At 44.0% G+C, this 19,369-nt stretch overlaps 1 protein-coding gene and 1 long non-coding RNA gene across 11 annotated transcripts in view; one reads left to right on the top strand and one right to left on the bottom strand.

The window, feature by feature from the left end:
- Positions 1-19,369, bottom strand: part of LOC139582257 (unconventional myosin-VI-like) — a 95,717-nt gene that overhangs the window by 69,924 nt on the left and 6,424 nt on the right. For all 10 annotated transcript variants that reach the window (XM_071412254.1, XM_071412253.1, XM_071412251.1 and 7 more), the window contains exon 2: positions 5,447-5,581. In XM_071412254.1, the coding sequence (XP_071268355.1) occupies positions 5,447-5,563 (117 nt within the window). In that variant the 5' untranslated portion in view covers positions 5,564-5,581. The remainder of the gene's footprint in view (positions 1-5,446; positions 5,582-19,369) is intronic.
- LOC139582268 (uncharacterized) lies at positions 1,415-19,185 on the top strand. Its single transcript, XR_011676321.1, has 2 exons — positions 1,415-1,845; positions 13,555-19,185. It is a non-coding gene; the product is annotated as an uncharacterized lncRNA (long non-coding RNA).

A 19,369-nucleotide genomic window follows, 5' to 3' on the forward strand; every position in this document is an offset into this window, starting at 1 on the left:
CTTGCGGTACACATTAACACGCACCACTTGTGTTTTAGAAACATAAGGAAGGTAGCTTTCATATCAGCGAGAAAATTATACATTTTAAAAAACCTTTAAATTACTACACACTTTTAGTGTTCCCACCGGGCCATATCCCAATGTTACAGCGCTTTTTTACGGGAAACAGATGGACACACACAGCCTTATGGGTCTGTGCATAACTGCTACAGTCAGTGTATCTTTTCATTTGAAGGGTTCTTTCTCGCTGATGAAAGACAAGTGCCATATGTTGTTTCGAAAGCCGTATCGCAAGCGATGATTATCTAAACATTAAAAGCTCATGTGAACTACAATCCCGGCGCTGAGTTAACTGGTGAAAACTGTAGGGAGAATGCAGAATGCCGCCTGGAGTTTGAGAGCTACATTCTCCTGGCCTGCCCCTAACACAGCACCAGCTAAAAGCCTTCTGCAATTTTACCTTGTCCATTCCACACGTGGCAAAAACATTTCTTCACCAGGGGAAAAAATGTACATGTTTAACAAATATTTTTGAAGTTCGTTTGGAGAACATCTGTGGGGTGACCTTAGACTAGTAAGCGGGTCAGGCGGGCTGCAATGTGTGTAGCTAGCGAGGCCAAGCCAGACATAGCATTGCGTCCCAAATGACACCCTATTCCCTACATAGTGCTGGTCAAAAGAAGTGCACTACGTAGGGGATAGAGTGCCATTTGGGTCAACCAGCTAGAGCCAGCTCCCTCCTGTGGGCCATGGGGACCTGTTGGCCTCTCCTCTTCTGGGCCAGCAATTTAGGTATCATCTCAATTGGCACCCTATTCCCTATTTAGTGCACTACTTGTGAAAGTATTGCACTATACAGGAAATAGGGTGCTATTTGGGATGTGTCCTTAGTGTCTCAAATAAAGGCACTGCAAGAAGGTGTTAAAACTTCCAAGAGTGGAGATGCCAAGGTGACGTACAGTCGGTTCATTCTTTCCTGCACTGGTATGTGCCACATTCTGGGCCCAAACTGGCAAGATTCCAAAGCACTGAGCCACGTGAGGTGACTGAAGGCAAGAGGAAAAGGAGAGGGAGGTGGGGAGGGACGGACGGTGAGGCAATGCCCCCTTGAATTTAAATACGTCCCTCACCCCTCCCCCCCCCCCTCTCTCTTTTCACACACACCAAGGCAGAGCAAAACAGTGAAAAAACTGTATCCCTATTCCCTTTATAGGGCACCAATTTCAACCAAGGCTCTGGTCAAAATGAGTGCAATATATAGGAAATAGAGTTCCATTGGGGACACAGGCCCAGTCTGGGACACATTACCTAACGTTGTGGGCCACAGAGTCAGCCATTGTGGCTCAGGCTGTGTGTGTGACACGGTGTCATGCACTGAGCAGCCCCTCTCGCCTGACATCCCCCCCCTCAGGGGTCTGCCAGGCTGCGTACGCCGCTGCTGCTCTGAGCGGGCTGGGTGTGGAGGATGGGAGCTGTAGACTGGCACTAACTGGCTGCTGCAGGGACAGAAGACACATTGTGCCCCTCAGACTGCCTTTTACAGCACAGAACGGACCATAAATGCCAGAGAATGGACACATCCGTTACAAATGACTGGAACACACACACACACACACAGCTTCCTTCATAATAAAAGATCTGACGGAGTCTGATGATTTATGGGCCGGATGTAAACACTATAAGTGAGCAAATTGAGGAGGACGTTCACTTTATGACAAAGCCACACAAGGAAGTACGAGTTACCATAGAAACTGGTTTTCGCTAACATCAAGAGCTTTAGCGTAATACATTATCTAGTGAATTAGCAGTGACTGGTGGCTTCGAAGGGAAAGCCTACTTGACCAGGTAAGAGCCACTTTACCTCAGATACTGGGGCTTCATATTGTACCAGTGGAGGAGGGTAGTATCTATAAACGACTAAACTACAGCCTACAGAGATTTGATGTTTCACTAGTATGTTGGCTATTGGAGGGTCTTCGTGTCAAGATAGGTTTCCATTAACTTCTCCAGCGATTTTTGGTAGACTTTTAAAAAGTTAATAGAAAATAGATGCGACAATTGACTGTCGGTAAAAATTATTTTAAAACTATTTTACAAAAACCTCGCGTCAAATAAAAGTGGTTGAAGTGTTTCCATTAACCATTTATGCAAGGGATCGGCAACTGGTGGCCCCCCTTCTGAAAGCCCTCGGATCAATTCCCTGCCCCCCCCCCCCCAAAATAAAAAAGATATACCCTACTTGACCAAAAGTATGTGGACATCTGCTTGTCGAGCATCTCATTGCAAAATCTTGGGCATTAATATGGAGTTAGTCACCTCTTTGCTGCTATAACAGCCTCCACTCTTCTGGGAAGGCTTTCCACTAGATGTTGGAACATTGCTGCGGGGACTTGCTTCCATTCAGCCACAAGATCATTAATGAGGTCGGGCACTGATTTTGGCCGATTAGGCCTGACATGCAGTCGGCGTTCCAATTGAGGTCAGGGCTCTGTGCAAGCCAGTCAAGTTCTAAAAAAACAAACAATCCTGACAAACCATTTCTGTATGGACCTCGCTTTGTGCACGGGGGTATTGTCATGCTGAAACAGGAAAGGGCCTTCCCCAAACTCTTGCCACAAAGTTGGAAGCACAGAATCCTCTAGAATGTCATTGTATGCTGTAGCTTTAAGATTTCACTTCACTGGAACTAAGGGGCCTAGCCTGAATCATGAAAAACAACCCCAGACCATTATTCCTCATCCACCAAACTTTACAGTTGGCACTATGTAGTCGGGCAGGTAGCGTTCTCCTGGCATCCACCAAACCAGATGGCGAAGCGTGATTCATCACTCCAGAGAGCACGTTTCCACTGCTCAAAAGTCCAATGGCAGCGAACTTTAGTCCACTCCAGCTGACGCTTGGCATTGCGCATGGTGATCTTAGGCTTGTGTGTGGCAGCTCGGCAATGGAAACCTATTTAATGAGCGTGTGGCCTACCCACTTCGCGACTGAGCCGTTGTTGCTCCTAGACGATTCCACTTCACAATAACAGCACTTAAAATTGCCCGGGGCCAGCTCTAGCATGGCAGAAATTTGACAAACTGACTTAAGTAGCATCCTATGAAGGTGCCACGTTGAAAGTCACTGAGCTCTTCAGTGAGGCCATTCTACTGCCAATGTTTGTCTATGGAGATTGCAGGGTTGTGTTCTTGATTTTATAAACCCGTCAGCAACGGGTGTGGCTGAAATAGCCAAATCCACATACTTTTCTATATATAAACATGCATATACACTGAGTATACCAAACATTAGGAACACCTTCCGAATATTGAGTTTGCCATTGCACACCCCCCCTCCCTTTTGCCCTCAGAACAGACTCAATTTGTCAGGGCATGGACCCTCCAAGGTGTCGAACGCGTTCCATAGGGATGCTGGCCCACATTGGCTCCATTGCTTCCCACAGTCGTGTCAAGTTGGCTGGATGTCCTTTGGGTGGTGGACCATTCTTGATACACACGGGAAACTGTTGAGTGAAAAACCCAGGAGCGTTGCAGTTCTTGACACAAACCGGTGTGCCTGGCACCTACTACCATACCCCGTTCAAAGGCACTTAAATCCCTTCCCCATTCACCCTCGGAATGGTACCCATCCACAATCCAGGTCTCAATTGTCCTTCTTTAACCTGTCTCTTCCCCTTCATTTACATTGATGAATTGGATTTAACAAGTGACACCAATAAGGGGTCATAGACTGACAGCTTTCACCTAATCATGATCTTAATGTATTGTATACACACACTGTGTGTGATAAAACGCTAGCCAACTTCTGTACATTTGACCTTATTTTAGCACGCCAAAAATGTAATACTTCCAGGTCAACTATAATATGAATACCATTGTAAAGCACAATTTCTTGCCTTTCCAGCAAAATAAATGAGACCTTAATGCTGCCCGTCTATGGAGGACTGAAAAAGGAAAAGGAGCTCAGCCAGGTCTTGTTAAGGGCGGAGGGGGAAGCGAAGGCTACTGAGTGATAGTAAAAGGGGGGAGATGTGTTGTGCGGGGAAACAGTATTTTTTCCCATTGGATTTCTCCAACTTATCACCTGTAAAATGTAAATAAAACACTATAAAGAGATTCTATAACGTCTCATTACATACCTATTTGAAGGTTTGTGTGAGTTTGAGTAGGGTGTTATAGGTCGGCGCTAAAGTTATCTTCACAAGTAAACCGCGGCTGTCGCGGCTTTTGAGAGTCATGATGGCTCGCAGCGATGACGCATTTTACTATTGATTGAATTAACTATTGAGGAACTCACGAGTAATTAACTCACCATTGATCATTTCTTGTTTTTAATTCTGCGAGAGAAGCGCTACTCCTGGTGGAAAGAAGTTGTACGGCACACAACGAGTTACATTGTGACGTGTACCGCGTCAGAGTGGTCCGTTTTCTCATAGTTTCTCCAATACTATTGGTCCATTACCATGTCAATCAACATTTGAATAGAAATGTAGTGTACACCCCGGATTTTGACGCCAACACAGTTTCTACAGTCCTATTAGTTTTCATTGCAGCCTTGTTTGAATGCTGCGGTTACGCAGAATGTATATGGAACAGTGTTAGGAACTCAGTTGGGGTCTCAACTTACTGCTGAGAGTTAGAATAGTAGAATACACCAGGTGCAATTTCAAAATTTGGTTGTGCATCAGTAGTTTCTCTTGTTAGGCTAATTGAGTGACTATCAATTACTGACATATGTCAGCTAACATTTTTTTATATTAAAAAAAAAAGAAAAAAAAAAAGGGTAAGATATGATTTTGTTAGTCTTACTCATATGTTAATACCTGCAAACATTTCTCTACGCCCCATGGCAAAATGGGCACGCAGACCCACTAGCAACTGCGGCCCCTCAAGATGAGTTCTGATTTTCTGTGGCCCCCATCAAATATTTGCAATTTTCAAAATATTACCAAGTTTCAAGGTATTGCCACGGTCTGTGCCATGGGGAAACTTGCACTCCTGTAGATCTGAAATAATTGGATGGTGGAATTTGCATCCAGAAAAGCAAAGCAATTCAGGCATTCTTGAAAGTCAGGACAAGATTTATCAAGCAGTACACCTTTAAAACAAATTGCAGAGTGGTCTGAATCATAAGTTATTTAAAAAAAAACAGTTCATCAAAATTTATCACAATAAAGTTAGAAAAAAATCCACCTGTCGAACAGATAAAAAATTTTTTTTTTTTGATCTTTAGAGCATTTATCCTATAGCTGCAGTTACCAATAAACATGTTACAATGTTTTTTTAAGGGGGGACATTGCTTTTGTCATATTAACCTGGTGCAATAGAAACCTGCCTACTGATGACCACCACCACAATTACGCGAATTCTCTGTTCAAAATGTTATAGCGATGGACGTCTGTTTTCGCGAGGGTGTGTGTATATTTTCTGGACATATGATCGCCTACCTTTTGCCCCTGTTTCAGCGGCTCGATGGTCAAGCTGTTTGCTCCTATGTCCACTATGGTCCCCAGCTGGAACCCATCTGCTGGGTGGGGCGCCCACACCGGCTTCCCATCCTCCATTGGACCGCTTGAAGAGCACTGCAACACAAAAGGAAAGAAACAGGAGACCGTTAGAGGCCTGTTCACGTTCCTAAAGCCATGAAACATTTATTCAATTTTGAAGAACAAAAAACACACACACACACACTAGAACGAGGAGTGGGAGGCCCCGGTGCACGACTGAGCAAGAGGACAAGTACATTAGTGTCTAGTTTGAGAAACAGACACCTCACAAGTCCTCAACGGGCAGCTTCATTAAATAGTACGCGGGTATACCAGTCTCAACGTCAACAGTGAAGAGGCGACTCCGGGATGCTGGCCTTCTAGGCAGAGTTCCTCTGTCCAGTGTCTGTTCTTTTGCCCATCTTTATCTTTTATTTTTATTGGCGAGTCTGCGATATGGCTTTTTCTTTGCAACTCTGCCTAGAAGGCCAGCATCCTGGAGTCGCTTCTTCACTGTTGACGTTGAGACTGGTGTTTTGCGGGTACTATTTAATGAAGCTGCCACACAACCAGCATGACTAAGTGTGCCTTGAATTCTAAATAAAATCAGTGTCACCAGCAAAGCCCCCCCACACCATCACACCTCCATGCTTCACGGTAGGAAACCTACTCCGCGAACCAAAAATCTCAAATTTGGACTCAGACCAAAAGGACAGATTTCCACCGGTCTAATGTCTATTGCTTGTGTTTCTTGGCCCAAGCAAGTCTCTTCTTCTTATTGGTGTCCTTTAGTAGTGATTTCTTTGCAGCAATTCGATCATGAAGGCCTGATTCACACAGTCTCCTCTGAACAGTTGATGTTGAGATGTGTCTGTTACTTGAACAAATTTATTTAGGCTGCAATTTCTGAGGCTGGTAATTCTAATGAACTTATCCTCTGCAGCAGAGGTAACTCTAGGTCTTCCTTTCCTGTGGCGGTCCTCATGAGAGCCAGTTTCATCATAGCGCTTGGTTTTTGCGACTGCACGTTTTCCCATATTGACTCACCTTCATGTCTTAAAGTAATGATGACTGTCGTTTCTCTTTGCTTATTTGAGCTGGTCTTGCCATAATATGGACTTGGTCTTTTACCAAATAGGGTTAAATTTGGAATACCACTCCTACCTTGTCACAACACAACTGATTGTGGAATTTATTTCCTTTTAAGCCAAAGTAACTTAACAAGGCACACCTGTTAATTGAAATGCATTCAAGGTGACTACCTCATGAAGCTGGTTGGGAGAATGCCAAGAGTGTGCAAAGCAGTCAGCAATACAAAGGGTGGCTACTTTGAAGAAAATCTCATATATTTTGATTTGTTTAACTGTTTTTTTGGTTACTACATGATTCCATATGTGCCATTTCATAGTTTTGATATCTTCACTATTACTCTACAATGAGTAAAACAGTAAAAAATAAAGAAAAACCCTGGAATGAGTAGGTGTGGGGACCTTCATTCATTCATTCATTACCTCTATCAATTCAGCCCTGTGCCAAGAGCAGTCTGCTTTACACATTACTCTAAAAGGGACTCACTAGGATTCTAGAAATGTCCCTCTATCCAATCAGGCATAACAAAACATCAGTCAAAGGTTACTAGTAACTTATTGGCTGGGCTGTAAAACTCACCTGCCCTTGTAAGTTTTACACAACCTCATGCTGATGAGTACTCTTGAGAAAGATAGGCTAACTCCATCGGAAATACTAGGTCTATAAAGACTTTTTTCCTTTTGTCTGTCCATAATATCTTGCTACACTTGGCCAATAACTCTTTGGCATCTGGCTAACGTCACTCTGACCAGTCTATTGAGGAGAAGGAAGTTCTCCCAATACGAAGACACGTGACATCAGAGCTGATGATGCAAAATCATTTGAATTGCAAGTCAAAGGTTAATTCCTGAAACCACATCAGGAGGTGGCGGGTACATGGAGTATTGCTACAGACCAAAAGGTTGCATATGTTCGAGTGACAGACAACGGTAGCATTTTAGCTAACCCTTTCCCTAACCTTAAGCAATCTTTAAGCAAAATTAACTCAGTTAGACATTACCTCAACACATACTACCACGTACTATACATGCCCACCCACTATTAAAACGTACAGCAAAGAATTGCTGATGCAGTACTCTAATATAGTCACATGAACCAAATGTGTTACTAGAACTGCCTGGAGGGTCGTTCCACCTCGAAAAGCACAAGAAAGAAGATTGACCCCCACCATCTCAGATTGTTCCGAAATCATTCCTGTTATTAGAAACAGATCAAATTATTTCAACAAAATGCTGCAAGAATCTTATCTGAGAAATTCATCCAATTGTTTGCACCCAAATTGGCACTTAATTTAGAGGATTCGTATAATATTTCACTAAATATAGTACCTAACATCCGATTTGGACCAAACTTTTTTCTAACAATGACTTAGACATGAGGAATCCAAAGAAAGTCATAAGTCACCCATGTAGTACGCAGCTGCGGCTCTGAATTTTGTTTCTTCATCCTGTGTACAATTTATTCTCAGTGATTTGGAGAAGTACATTTTTTTCCCTATTCAGAGAAATTATTAATTTAAGTTAGATTTGTCCCCTCCAACATTCTAATATTACCAGGTTCTGAACACTAGATGGCACTGTTCCTGCTATTAGGTGAAAAATAGTTTGAAGAACCTCCCCCGCACACATTGTTAAAGTGATAGTTCAAACAAATTACAAAACAAGTATTGGTTTCCTTATCCTGGACAAGATGACAGCAATCCATGCTTTGGTTGGGCACTTTTCAAATGCTAACTTTCTGGCATTTGTGTCACAAATTCAATGCAAGTCAAATGGTACCTAAAAAAGCATCCTCACACTGTAAACTGCATTTATTTTCAGCAAACTTAACATGTGTAAATATTTGTATCAACATAACAAGATTCAACAGACAAACTGAACAAGTTCCACAGACATGTGACTAACAAATGGAATAATGTGTCCCTGAACAAAGGGGGGGGGGGGGGGGGGGGGGTTAAAATCAAAAGTAACCGTCAGTATCTGGTGTGGCCACCAGCTGTATTAAGTACTGCAGTGCATCTCCTCATGGACTGTACCAGATTTGCCAGTTCTTGCTGTGAGATGTTACCCCATTCTTCCACCAAGGCACCTACAAGCTCCCTGACATTTCTGGGGGGGGGGGGGAAATGGCCCTAGCCCTCACCCTTTGATCCAACAGGTCCCAGACGTGCTCAATGGGATTGAGATCCGGGCTCTTCGCTGGCCATGGCAGAACACTGACATTCCTGTCTTGCAGGAAATCACACACAGAACGAGCAGTATGGCTGGTGGCATTGTCATGCTGGAGGGTCATGTCAGGATGAGTCTGCAGGAAGGGTACCACATGAGGGAGGATTATGTCTTCCCTGTAACGCACAGCATTGAGATTGCCTGCAATGACAACAAGTTCAGTCCGATGATGCTGTGACACACCGCCCCAGACCATGACAGACCCTCCACCTCGATCCCGCTCCAGAGTACAGGCCTCAGTGTAACGCTCATTCCTTCGACGATAAACGCGAATCCGACCATCACCCCTGGTGAGACAAAACCGCAACTCGTCAGTGAAGAGCACTTTTTGCCAGTCCTGTCTGGTCCAGCGAAAGTGGGTTTGTGCACATAGGCGACATTGTTGCCGGTGATGTCTGGTGAGGACCTGCCTTACAACACAAGCCCTCAGTCCAACCTCTCAGCCTATTGCGGGCAGTCTGAGCACTGATGGAGGGATTGTGCGTTCCTGGTATAACTCGGGCAGTTGTTGTTGCCATCCTTTACCTGTCCCGCAGGTGTGATAGTCAGATGTACCGATCCTGTGCAGGTGTTGTTACACGTGGTCTGCCACTGCAAGGATGATAGGCTGTCCGTCCTGTCTCCCTGTAGCGCTGTCTTAGGCGTCTCACAGTACGGACATTGCAATTTATTGCCCTGGCCACATCTGCAGTCCTCATGCCTCCATGCAGCATGCCTAAGGCACGTTCACGCAGATGAGCAGGGACCCTGGGCATCATTCTTTTGGTGTTTTTCAGAGTCAGTAGAAAGGTCTCTTTAGTGTCCTAAGTTTTCATAACTGTGATCTTAATTGCCTACCATCTGTAAGCTGTTAGTGTCTTAACGACCGTTCCACAGGTGCATGTTCATTAATTGTTTACGGTTCACTGAACAAGCATGTGTTTAAACCCTTTACAATGAAGATCTGTGAAGTTATTTGGATTTGTACAAATTATCTTTGAAAGACATGGTCCTGAAAAAGGGACGTTTTTTTTGTTGCTAAGTTTATATGAGCATTTATACACTTCATGTCTAAATCATCCTAATGTATCAACAAAAAAAATTGATTGTGTAACAACGATGTTAGTTTAGATGACTTGGATATGAAGCGCAAAAATTCAAATATAGGTACCATTTTCTTGCAATGAATGTGACACAAATGCTAAAAAAGTTAGCATTCGAAACAGTGTCCAACAAAACCACAGCATAGATTGCTGTCATATGAATCCTATAAATAAAAACGTGGGTGCTATGAATTAGCTTAATTTCTCAGGAATCAAATTATAATTCAACAGAATAATGTTTCTGTAATACTCGTCTTGTTTCCAACTACAGAAACTATTTCAGAAAAATTTGAGACGGTCGGCGTCATGGCTTGCTGAAATGACATGGAAAGACACTGGAGCCTTGGAGAGCCATGCAGAGAGAGGCAAGACTGAACCTGACACCCACCCACAGAAGCCTACACACTGCAACATCTGACAGTTTAGCTTCAGCAGAGTTATTGAAGGTTTAATGAGCACCTAAAAATGCATGTAAGCCCATGTGTTCACAAGCAGAATTGTGGTCACATTGTAGCTCGTAGTCTAAAACTAAGGTCCCATGGCAAAGGGCTCTCCTTCTGTATGTGTCAGAGAGAGTCCCATCACAGGGCTGACTGGCATACATCATGTATGCTCATTACCACATCCATTGGCATGTGAAATTAAAATCAGAAATGCAAACCAAGCACTGACTGCACATCTGCGAATGGCGTTTTTCCAATGCAGCTATTAATGATGGTGTGAAGGACTATCAGTCTAGCGTACAGACAACATGATAAATTGGGCAGATATCACATACGGCTGACTACAATTCCTCCCTCCTGATAACTGTGGGGACAGTAAACACAGTAATCGAAGCCATCGGACTCTGTCTGCGTCCCAATACTCTATTTAGTGCCATTTGGGTCTCCGTTTATATGATGGTAACACAGTAACAGAGTCACGCCTGATCATGTGATTTCAACATGCCATTCTGGAGCGAGTACGAGTTGCTACTCTATTCAGGCAATCAATTAAAAGATTTCTGAACGCACTTGAGGTATGCCAGTCAATCTTCACAGCTCACGCCATTGATCAATAAACTACTGTAAGGCACTCTGGCACATCTGAAATAGGTTGAGCAATGTGCATTTGAAGAAAATATGTTACCAATCCCTGGGCAGAGGAAAGGGCACGCCGAGACTTATTTGCCTGGCCTTGTGACAAGGGCTGCACCTTATTCCCTGTGTAGGACTAGTGCCTAGCCTGGCTCATATGGCTGTGGTGTGTATATATATATATATATATATATATATATAGTGCACTATATAGGGAATAGGGTGCCATTTGAGACGCAAATAAAGTCCTGCTGTGATGTATTGCTGCATCATGGCAACTCCAGCACGGAGACCGGGCAAATGCCTGGCAACTAAGAGAAGACATTTCCACAGGAATTGGGGGGGGCACGACACGCTGGCTCGACACACCTACTAGGACAATGCTTGCGTAACAAGGAGGTATTCGCTTATCAGCCCACGTCTTACAATTTACATAATAAGCAAAGAAATTTGAGGAAGACATCAAGGCCAGTAATTGGTTCTGACATGAACAACTTGAGCAATGCACGGCTCTTTTTCAGTAACATTCGCTCTTCAAAATATAGGCCTAACTCAAATAAGCTCAGCATACAACATGGAAAATGACATGGGAACTGAAGGGTTGACAGCCTAACTAACTAAACCACAAAACTTTGCTTTACAGTCATAATGAGCCTAGCTGGAGTCGGGTACATTAGCAGCAACAAGGCGACATATGCACTACCGTCATGAAGAGTTAGCACAGCATTATGCCATCGTGATGAACCAGTTGCATCAATGATTGTGTTGTGTGTCCGCGTGAAATGTCAGCTGCCCCAAAGTATCTTGGAAGCCGACAAACACAAAATGTAAAATCCTCAAAAAAGTTTTGGCGAGGAATCTGCACCGTTCTGCCAGAGCTTGGTGTTTATTATCAGATAACAAAATTTGACTTATTGGATATAACATTTTAATATGTTAGAGCAGCAGTTCCCAAGGGCCTCCCGGGTGGCGCAGTGGTCTAGGGCACTGCATCGCAGTGCTAGCTACGCCACCAGAGTCTCTGGGTTCGCGCCCAGGCTCTGTCGCAGCCGGCCGCGACCGGGAGGTCCGTGGGGCGACGCACAATTGGGCTAGCGTCGTCCGGGTTAGGGAGGGTTTGGCCGGTAGGGATATCCTTGTCTCATCGCGCTCCAGCGACTCCTGTGGCGGGCCGGGCGCAGTGCGCGCTAACCAAGGGGGCCAGGTGCACGGTGTTTCCTCCGACACATTGGTGCGGCTGGCTTCCGGGTTGGAGGCGCGCTGTGTTAAGAAGCAGTGCGGCTTGGTTGGGTTGTGCTTCGGCAGAAGCGTGGCTTTTGACCTTCGTCTTCGACTTTCATATTACTGCCCAAAATAATGTATGGGGAAGCAGAAGGCACAGAAACTCACATCAATACTAAGGGAGGCTAAGACGCCCATGCATTGTGAGGGAGGCTAAGACGCCCATGCATTGACTTCTGTTTGCTATACATGTCGGGGGATACTATTCACAAAGAAATATTGTTCGGTCTCACAATTCACAAGCATGAAACAGCACAGGGGATGTTCAGGGTGCTGCCTGGCTATATTGACGAAAAACAGATCCCATGGGGTTAAATGGTGGGCTTCCGCAACAGATGGGGCTCCATCTATGGCGGGACGGCGGGCCGGCATCTGCACTCTAGTTATGAATGGCTTCTCCCGCTGTCATATGGACGCAATGTATGATACAACGAGAGCAACTGTCGGCAAGAGCTGATCACAGAACTGCGATTTATTAGCTAGCTTGCTGTTGCTAGCTAATTTGTCCTGGGATATATAAACATTGGGTTATTTTACCTAAAATTCACAATGTCCTCTACGCCGACAATGAATCCACAGATGAAAAGGGTAACGTTAAACCGAGTTAGTTTCTAGTCATCACTCCTTCTCTAGTCTTCTTTGGACTTCATATGGCGGTTGGCAACCAACTTTGAGGTGCATTACCACCACCAACTGGAGTGTGGACCTCAGTTCATCTTTCAATCACCCATGTCGGTATATCTCCTAACAACCAATGAGATGGCACGTGGGTATATGCTCCTAAATACCAATGAGGAGATAGGAGAGGCAGGACCTGCAGCATATTGAGCGTCTCAAATAGAACCAAGCACGCGACGCGGTCGGTGTGGTCAGCTTGTTAGAATGTTTTTCCATTGACTGCTACAGCCTCACAATAAACAAAAAACATGGGCTGTTAATCACAAAATGTCTTCATATGGTTGAGATCACGCAAATTTTTAGATATGACAATTGGGTCGTTGGGAACCCCTGTGTTAAAGAGAAAGACCCCACAAAGATTCAGAACATGAAAATCATACGCATCTTCATAAAATGTATTGTATTACATAAAATGTCATCACCAAAGCACGTTTTCACCCACTCTGGGCAGAGTGGGTGGACACGCTACTCTCCCTCTTCTGAGGATTCCACAATCTGACAAACAGCAGGATGCAAATATGGAAGAAGAGCTTAGGAAGGATGCCACGAGGGGTGGGAGTGTGTTTGTGTGTGTATTTGTTTTGGGAGACATAGCCAAGTCTGTTCACTCTAACCAAATGTTTTTTCTTTTAAAGGGACAGTTCTGTGAAGACAGTTAACCAATGGTATTCATTTGAACGTTCAGGCCAATAGCAGCTGCTGGTTGAAGTTTCTGAAGATGTATCTGAAGAGGAGCTGGAGATCAAGGCAGACTGTAGCCTTTCCATTCTAAAGTAAGACACTGCTACCTTAGCAGAGGAAATAGTTGAGAGGCAGTGTTTGAATGGGCTGCGAGTTATGCATGTTGGGGCCTACTCTTCACTCTGCCACAGCTGGAACAAAACAGAGGATTGTTGGAGTATTGTCTGGACTGTCCGCTGCACACAGAGCTTACTGTCATGGTAAAGCAAAGTCACGTGGTGAAGAGACAAAAAGAGAAGAGGCTGCATCCCAAAATACACATTACTTTAGACCAGAGACTAGGGGCCCTGGTCAAAAGCAGTGCACTATACAGAGCATAGGGTACCATTTGAGACACAGACAGCTTCTGAACACAAAACCCTGTGATAGGTTCAGAAACAATGGGCCTGGAGGCTGTGCTGAATGTGCCAAGAAGAGCAAAAGAGCTGAGCCTTCAAAGCCTTGTGAATCTGCCTGCAAAGCCTCAATTTCTATGACACTCAGCCTTTCTATGGTTATGCGTAGCTCTCTAAAGATAGCATATTACTGGTATGAACTATCGTTTCCTGTTTAATATGATTGGTTATCAGATATATCAATTATCGCAGCCTGCAAAACGTAAGCGAATGGTGGTATGAGCTCAGAGTGGGAGAGGCCTACTCCAGCAGACTAGTGTGTACTTTAATACCATATGTCATGCTTAATAACTCTCTCTCAGTTAGAACTTGCATCACGGAGTAAGAGTCAGGTGGTGGTGGTTTGTCGAGACATGACCCATGTCCCAGAGAGAGAGAGACTATAAAAAAGTGTGACTTCCCTGCCCTGAAGGGTGCGTCGGTTTGCCCTAGAACAGTCTGTACATACCTGACAAAAACAGGTTTTGAAACTATAGAGACCTAATGATTTAAGTTAACACCTTTAGGATACATCTTGTTATAACTATGTAGGGAATTCAATTTCTCACTGTCATGCTCACGCAACAGAAATGTTTTTTTTCCTCAGACAGGGTTCCACCCATAGAAATAGAATGAGTAGAACCGGTTCGAAACCTCTAACCTTGGAAATTGGTCTGGTAAACTCATTCTAAGGTTCCTGACTCTGATGGTTCCTGACTGCAGGTCAGAAATAGGGCTTTCATCCATGCCCTGTTAACTGGAGCTGACATAGGCTCAGCAGGAGTAGTTCCCTGATCCTGGTTCCAGCCAGTCTGGTCTAGGAAGGTAATGCCTACGAGGGTCACACTCACCAGTCTAGGGTTTAAACAAGGGTTTTAAACTCAGGAGGTAGCCAACAGTAACTGAACTTGGCCTGTATTACTGCTCCTGTTTAAATTTGACAACATTTCTCCAGTTTGTGTGCCCAGTGAGTGATTGACCCAGTATAGGCAACTGTACAGAAGCTGAAGCATTACTCTCCTAAAGCCAAGCCTTGCCCAAACTAGGAGTGTAAAAGGATAAGAAGATTACCAGCTTTTTGCTATTGAAGTGGACAGGAATCTCCTCCCCTCCCGAGTCCCCCCCCCCCCCCCCCATTCCTACAGACTCCATTTTGTGAACTCCCTCCCAGTCCAGTGAATTTGGTTTTGATGAGGTCAGCAGATGCAGTGAATCCAAAGCCTAACTTCAACCTACAACCCCTGTTACACAGCTTAAAGATTGACAAGAATCATCTTCCTCAAGTCTAACACCATTAAAAAGGTTCTCAGAGGGACTCTACAACTTAAAAGTTAAACATTGGACAAATTCTACAGGTCTAGTGGATCGAATCCATTCCTTCCTAATTCCTATTTCATACAGTTGTTTAGGGGTGTTGGGCATACATACAGTGCATTCGGAAAGAATTCAGACCCCTTGACTTTTTACACATTGTTACGTTACAGCCTTATTCTAAAATGGATTATAAATTGTTCTACACACAATGCCTCATTATGACAAAGTGAAAACAGGTTTTTAGAAATGTTAAATTGAAAATAAAATTACATAAGTATTCAGACTCTTCACTCAGTTGAAACACCTTTGGCAGCGATTACAGCCTAGAGTCTTTTTGGGTATGAAGTTACAAGTTTGGGACACAGCTGTATTTGGGGAGTTTCTCCCATTCTGCTCTACAGATCCGCTCAAGCGGATTGTATGGGGAGCGTCGCTGCACAGCTGTTTTCAGGTCTCTACAGAGATGTTTGATTGGGTTCAAGTCCGGGCTCTGGCTGGGCCACTCAAGGACATTCAGAGACTTGCCACTTCTATGTTGTCTTGGCTGTGTGTTTAGGGTTGTTGTCCTGCTGGAAGGTGAACCGACGCCCCAGTCTGAGGTCCTGAACGCTCTGGAGCAGGTTACCAAGGAACTCTGTACTTTGCTCCCTTCAGCTTTGCCTTGATCCTGACTAGTCTCCCAGTTCATGCCGCTGAAAAACATCCCCACAGCATGATGCTTCCACCACCATGCTTCACTGTAGGAATGGTTACAGGTTTCCTCCAGACATGACACTTCAGGCCAAAGAGTTCAATCTTGGTTTCATCAGACCAGAGAATCTTGTTTCTCATGGTATGAGTCCTTTAGGTGCTTTTTGGCTAACTCCAAGCGGGCTGTCATGTGCCTTTTACTGAGGAGTGGTTTCCGTCTGGCCACTCGACCATATAGGCCTGATTGGTGGAGTGCTGCAGAGATGGCGGTCCTTCTGGTTCTCCCATCTCCACAGAGGAACTCCGGAGCTCTATCAGAGTGACCATCGGGTTCTTGGTCAACCTCCCTGACAAAGGCCCTTCTCCCCCAATTGCTCAGTTTGGCGGGGCATCCAGCTCTAGGAAGAGTCTAATTGGTTCCAAACTTCTTCCATTTAAGAATGATGGAGGTCACTGTGTTCTTGGGGACCGTTCAAAGCTGCAGAAATGTTTTGGCGCCCTTCCCCAGATCTGTGCCTCGACACAATCCTGTCTGTCTGAGGTCTACGGACACTTTCTTCAACCTCATGGCTTGGTTTTTGCTCTGACATAGACAGGTGTGTGCCTTTCCAAATCATGTCCAATCAATTGAATTTACCACCGTTGGACTCCAATCAAGTTGTAGAAACATCTAAAGAATGATCAATGGAAACAGGATGCACCTGAGCTAAATTGAGTCTCATAGCAAACAGTCTGAATACTTATGTAAATAAAGTGTTTATTTTTATACATTTGCACAACATTTCTAAAAAACTGTTGTTTTCGCTTTGTCATTATGGGGTAAATTTGTGTAGACTGATGAGGAAAAACACATTTAATCCATTTTAGAATAAGGCTGTAACATGACATGTGGAAGAAGGGAAGGGGCCTGAATACTTTCCGAAAGCACTTTAAATAACAATTGTCCAAATTCAGTCCAACTTTAATCCACAAAAAGATTAGCAAATGTTTTGCCCCTAATGAACTGAGCAGCATTTCTGCCTAAGCATAGACGAGAGGATTTGATCACCATTGCACTGCACTAGATCTAGGCTACATCCACTGGTATTATTGAAAAGTCAAACTGACTAAAGGGCCAGGGTGGCTTACAGATCACACATTATTACCAGAAATTAAAGTATCAGTAAAACAATGAAAAGGAGCTTAACATGTTCACTGTCAATTCACTTCTAATGTGCCCAGCCTTATGGCACCACAGCTTCCAGGAACATTTCAACTCCTCCAGCAAGAAGCCCATCACTATTCAAGTTCATATTAAAAGGTCAAATTCTCTTGTATTTTATTTCCAATCATGCTTCTCGAGTCGTAAGCCATCATCTTTGATTCCATCGTCACATACAACGATTCATGCCAATCTTCCATTGACATACTGTATGCATAGGCTAATTGTGGTGCGAGTCACTCAAATAAGGATTCCGCTCACTGAAAACGAGACAGCACTGGGGCCCTGTCTGTGCAGTCGGTCTTTAGTCAACTAACCCCTAAGATAACTTCCTCTACCGCCAGTCCCTCGAGACACAGACAAAATCTCTTCCCCACAATCTTGTCTTTTCAGGCGTACAGTAATCTCTTTGCTGTGTGAAAACCACTGATTATTCTACGTGAACATCCCAAACGGCACCCTATTCCCTTTAAAGCGCACTACTTTTGACAGGGCCCATAGGTCTCTGGCCATAAGTAGTGCACTAGGGTGCCATTTGGGACTCAACCAGAGACTCTACAGACGCCCACAATGAATAGAGGGGAAGCCTCGGTGGCGCCACGGTCGGAAGACACTCCAATAGCAACAGAGGCACACTGCCGACCAAAGAACCAGGAGAGGAGTCCCCACTTCCCCCAGAGGCCATCAATCTTATCCAGCTAAAGAGAACATGGAAAACACATGGAGACACTGACTGAGCCAAATGGGCCTGGAAGGGAAACAGTGGTGGCCTCTCACACACACTAGGCCCAGGAAACCCAGACTGACAAACCCACAGTAGAGTCTGGAGGCCCCAAGCTGCTTATCCCACTGTGTTTCTTAGAAGCACTAGTTGAGTATCAGCAGCGGTACAGGATGGAGAGCAACACAGTGGAGAGCTAAGTTTAGTAAAAAGCTATACATGACTAAAAGCGATAGAGACACGTGAATAATGGATGCTGTAGCTAAATGCTGATTTAAAAAAAAAAAAAAGATACAAATGTTTTTAAAAGAAGTGAATGCTCATCCCATGGGCGAGGCAAAACTTTCCACTACTCTATAGAACCAGAATGTTTCTGTGTAGAAAAATTGCCCAAAAAAAAAAGTCCCTCAATTAAAAGCGAAAAAAAAAAAGCACTCATCTATTATGTCACAGGGTTGGGATAAGGGAGCGGATGGAATAATATGGGTCAAAGTTCACCTTGAATAAGCTTTACCCATACATAGCCCACAAGACATGCCACCAGGGGTCTCTTCACAGTCCAAGTCCAGAACAGAGGCTAGGAAATGCACAGTACTATATAAAGCCATGACTACATGGAACTCTTCCACCTTGAGTAACTCAAGCTAGAAGTAAAACCTGATAAATAATTTATTTTATTTTTTAAATCGATGAAACACCTCATGGAACCACACGGACTGTGGGGAGACACAACTGTAAATATTTTATCAATATAATGTAGTACATTTGTAATATTGGAGCAATGTAAACATGTATAACGCAATGTCTTGTATGATGTATTGTTTTATTATGATGTATTGTTTTATTCCTATTTGGACCCCAGGAAGAGCAGCTGCTGCCGTGGTAGCTAACGGGGATCCTAATTAGGGTTGTCACGATACCAGTATTGCGATACGGGATTTTCCATGGCATAAAAGGAAAACACAAAGCAGACTAAACTCTTTGGTCCATTAAAGTGCTGTATGCAAAATATCCCGGGGAAAAAACGTGACTCAGGGTGACAACATAAGGCCGCTTGTTCCAACATTATAACTTTTTCCTCAAGAAATTCAGTCCGCTTTATGTTTTGTTACCTTGCCACGATACCTCACCCCTAATAAATACAATACCGAACAAAAATATAAAAAACATGTAAAGTGTTGGTCCTATGTTTCAATAGCTGAAATAAAAGATATCAGAAATGTTCCACTGATACAAACAAATTCTCAAATTTTGTGCACTCATTTCTTTACATTCCTGTTAGTGAGCATTTCTCCTTTGCCAAGATAATTCATCCACCTAACAGTTGTGGCATATCAAGAGGCAGATTACACAGGTGCACATTGTGCTGGGACAACAAAAAAAGGCAACCAAAACATGCAGCTGTGTCA

The sequence above is a fragment of the Salvelinus alpinus genome, chromosome 8 (genome assembly GCF_045679555.1).
Source record: "Salvelinus alpinus chromosome 8, SLU_Salpinus.1, whole genome shotgun sequence".
Classification (NCBI taxonomy): Eukaryota; Metazoa; Chordata; class Actinopteri; order Salmoniformes; family Salmonidae; genus Salvelinus; species Salvelinus alpinus.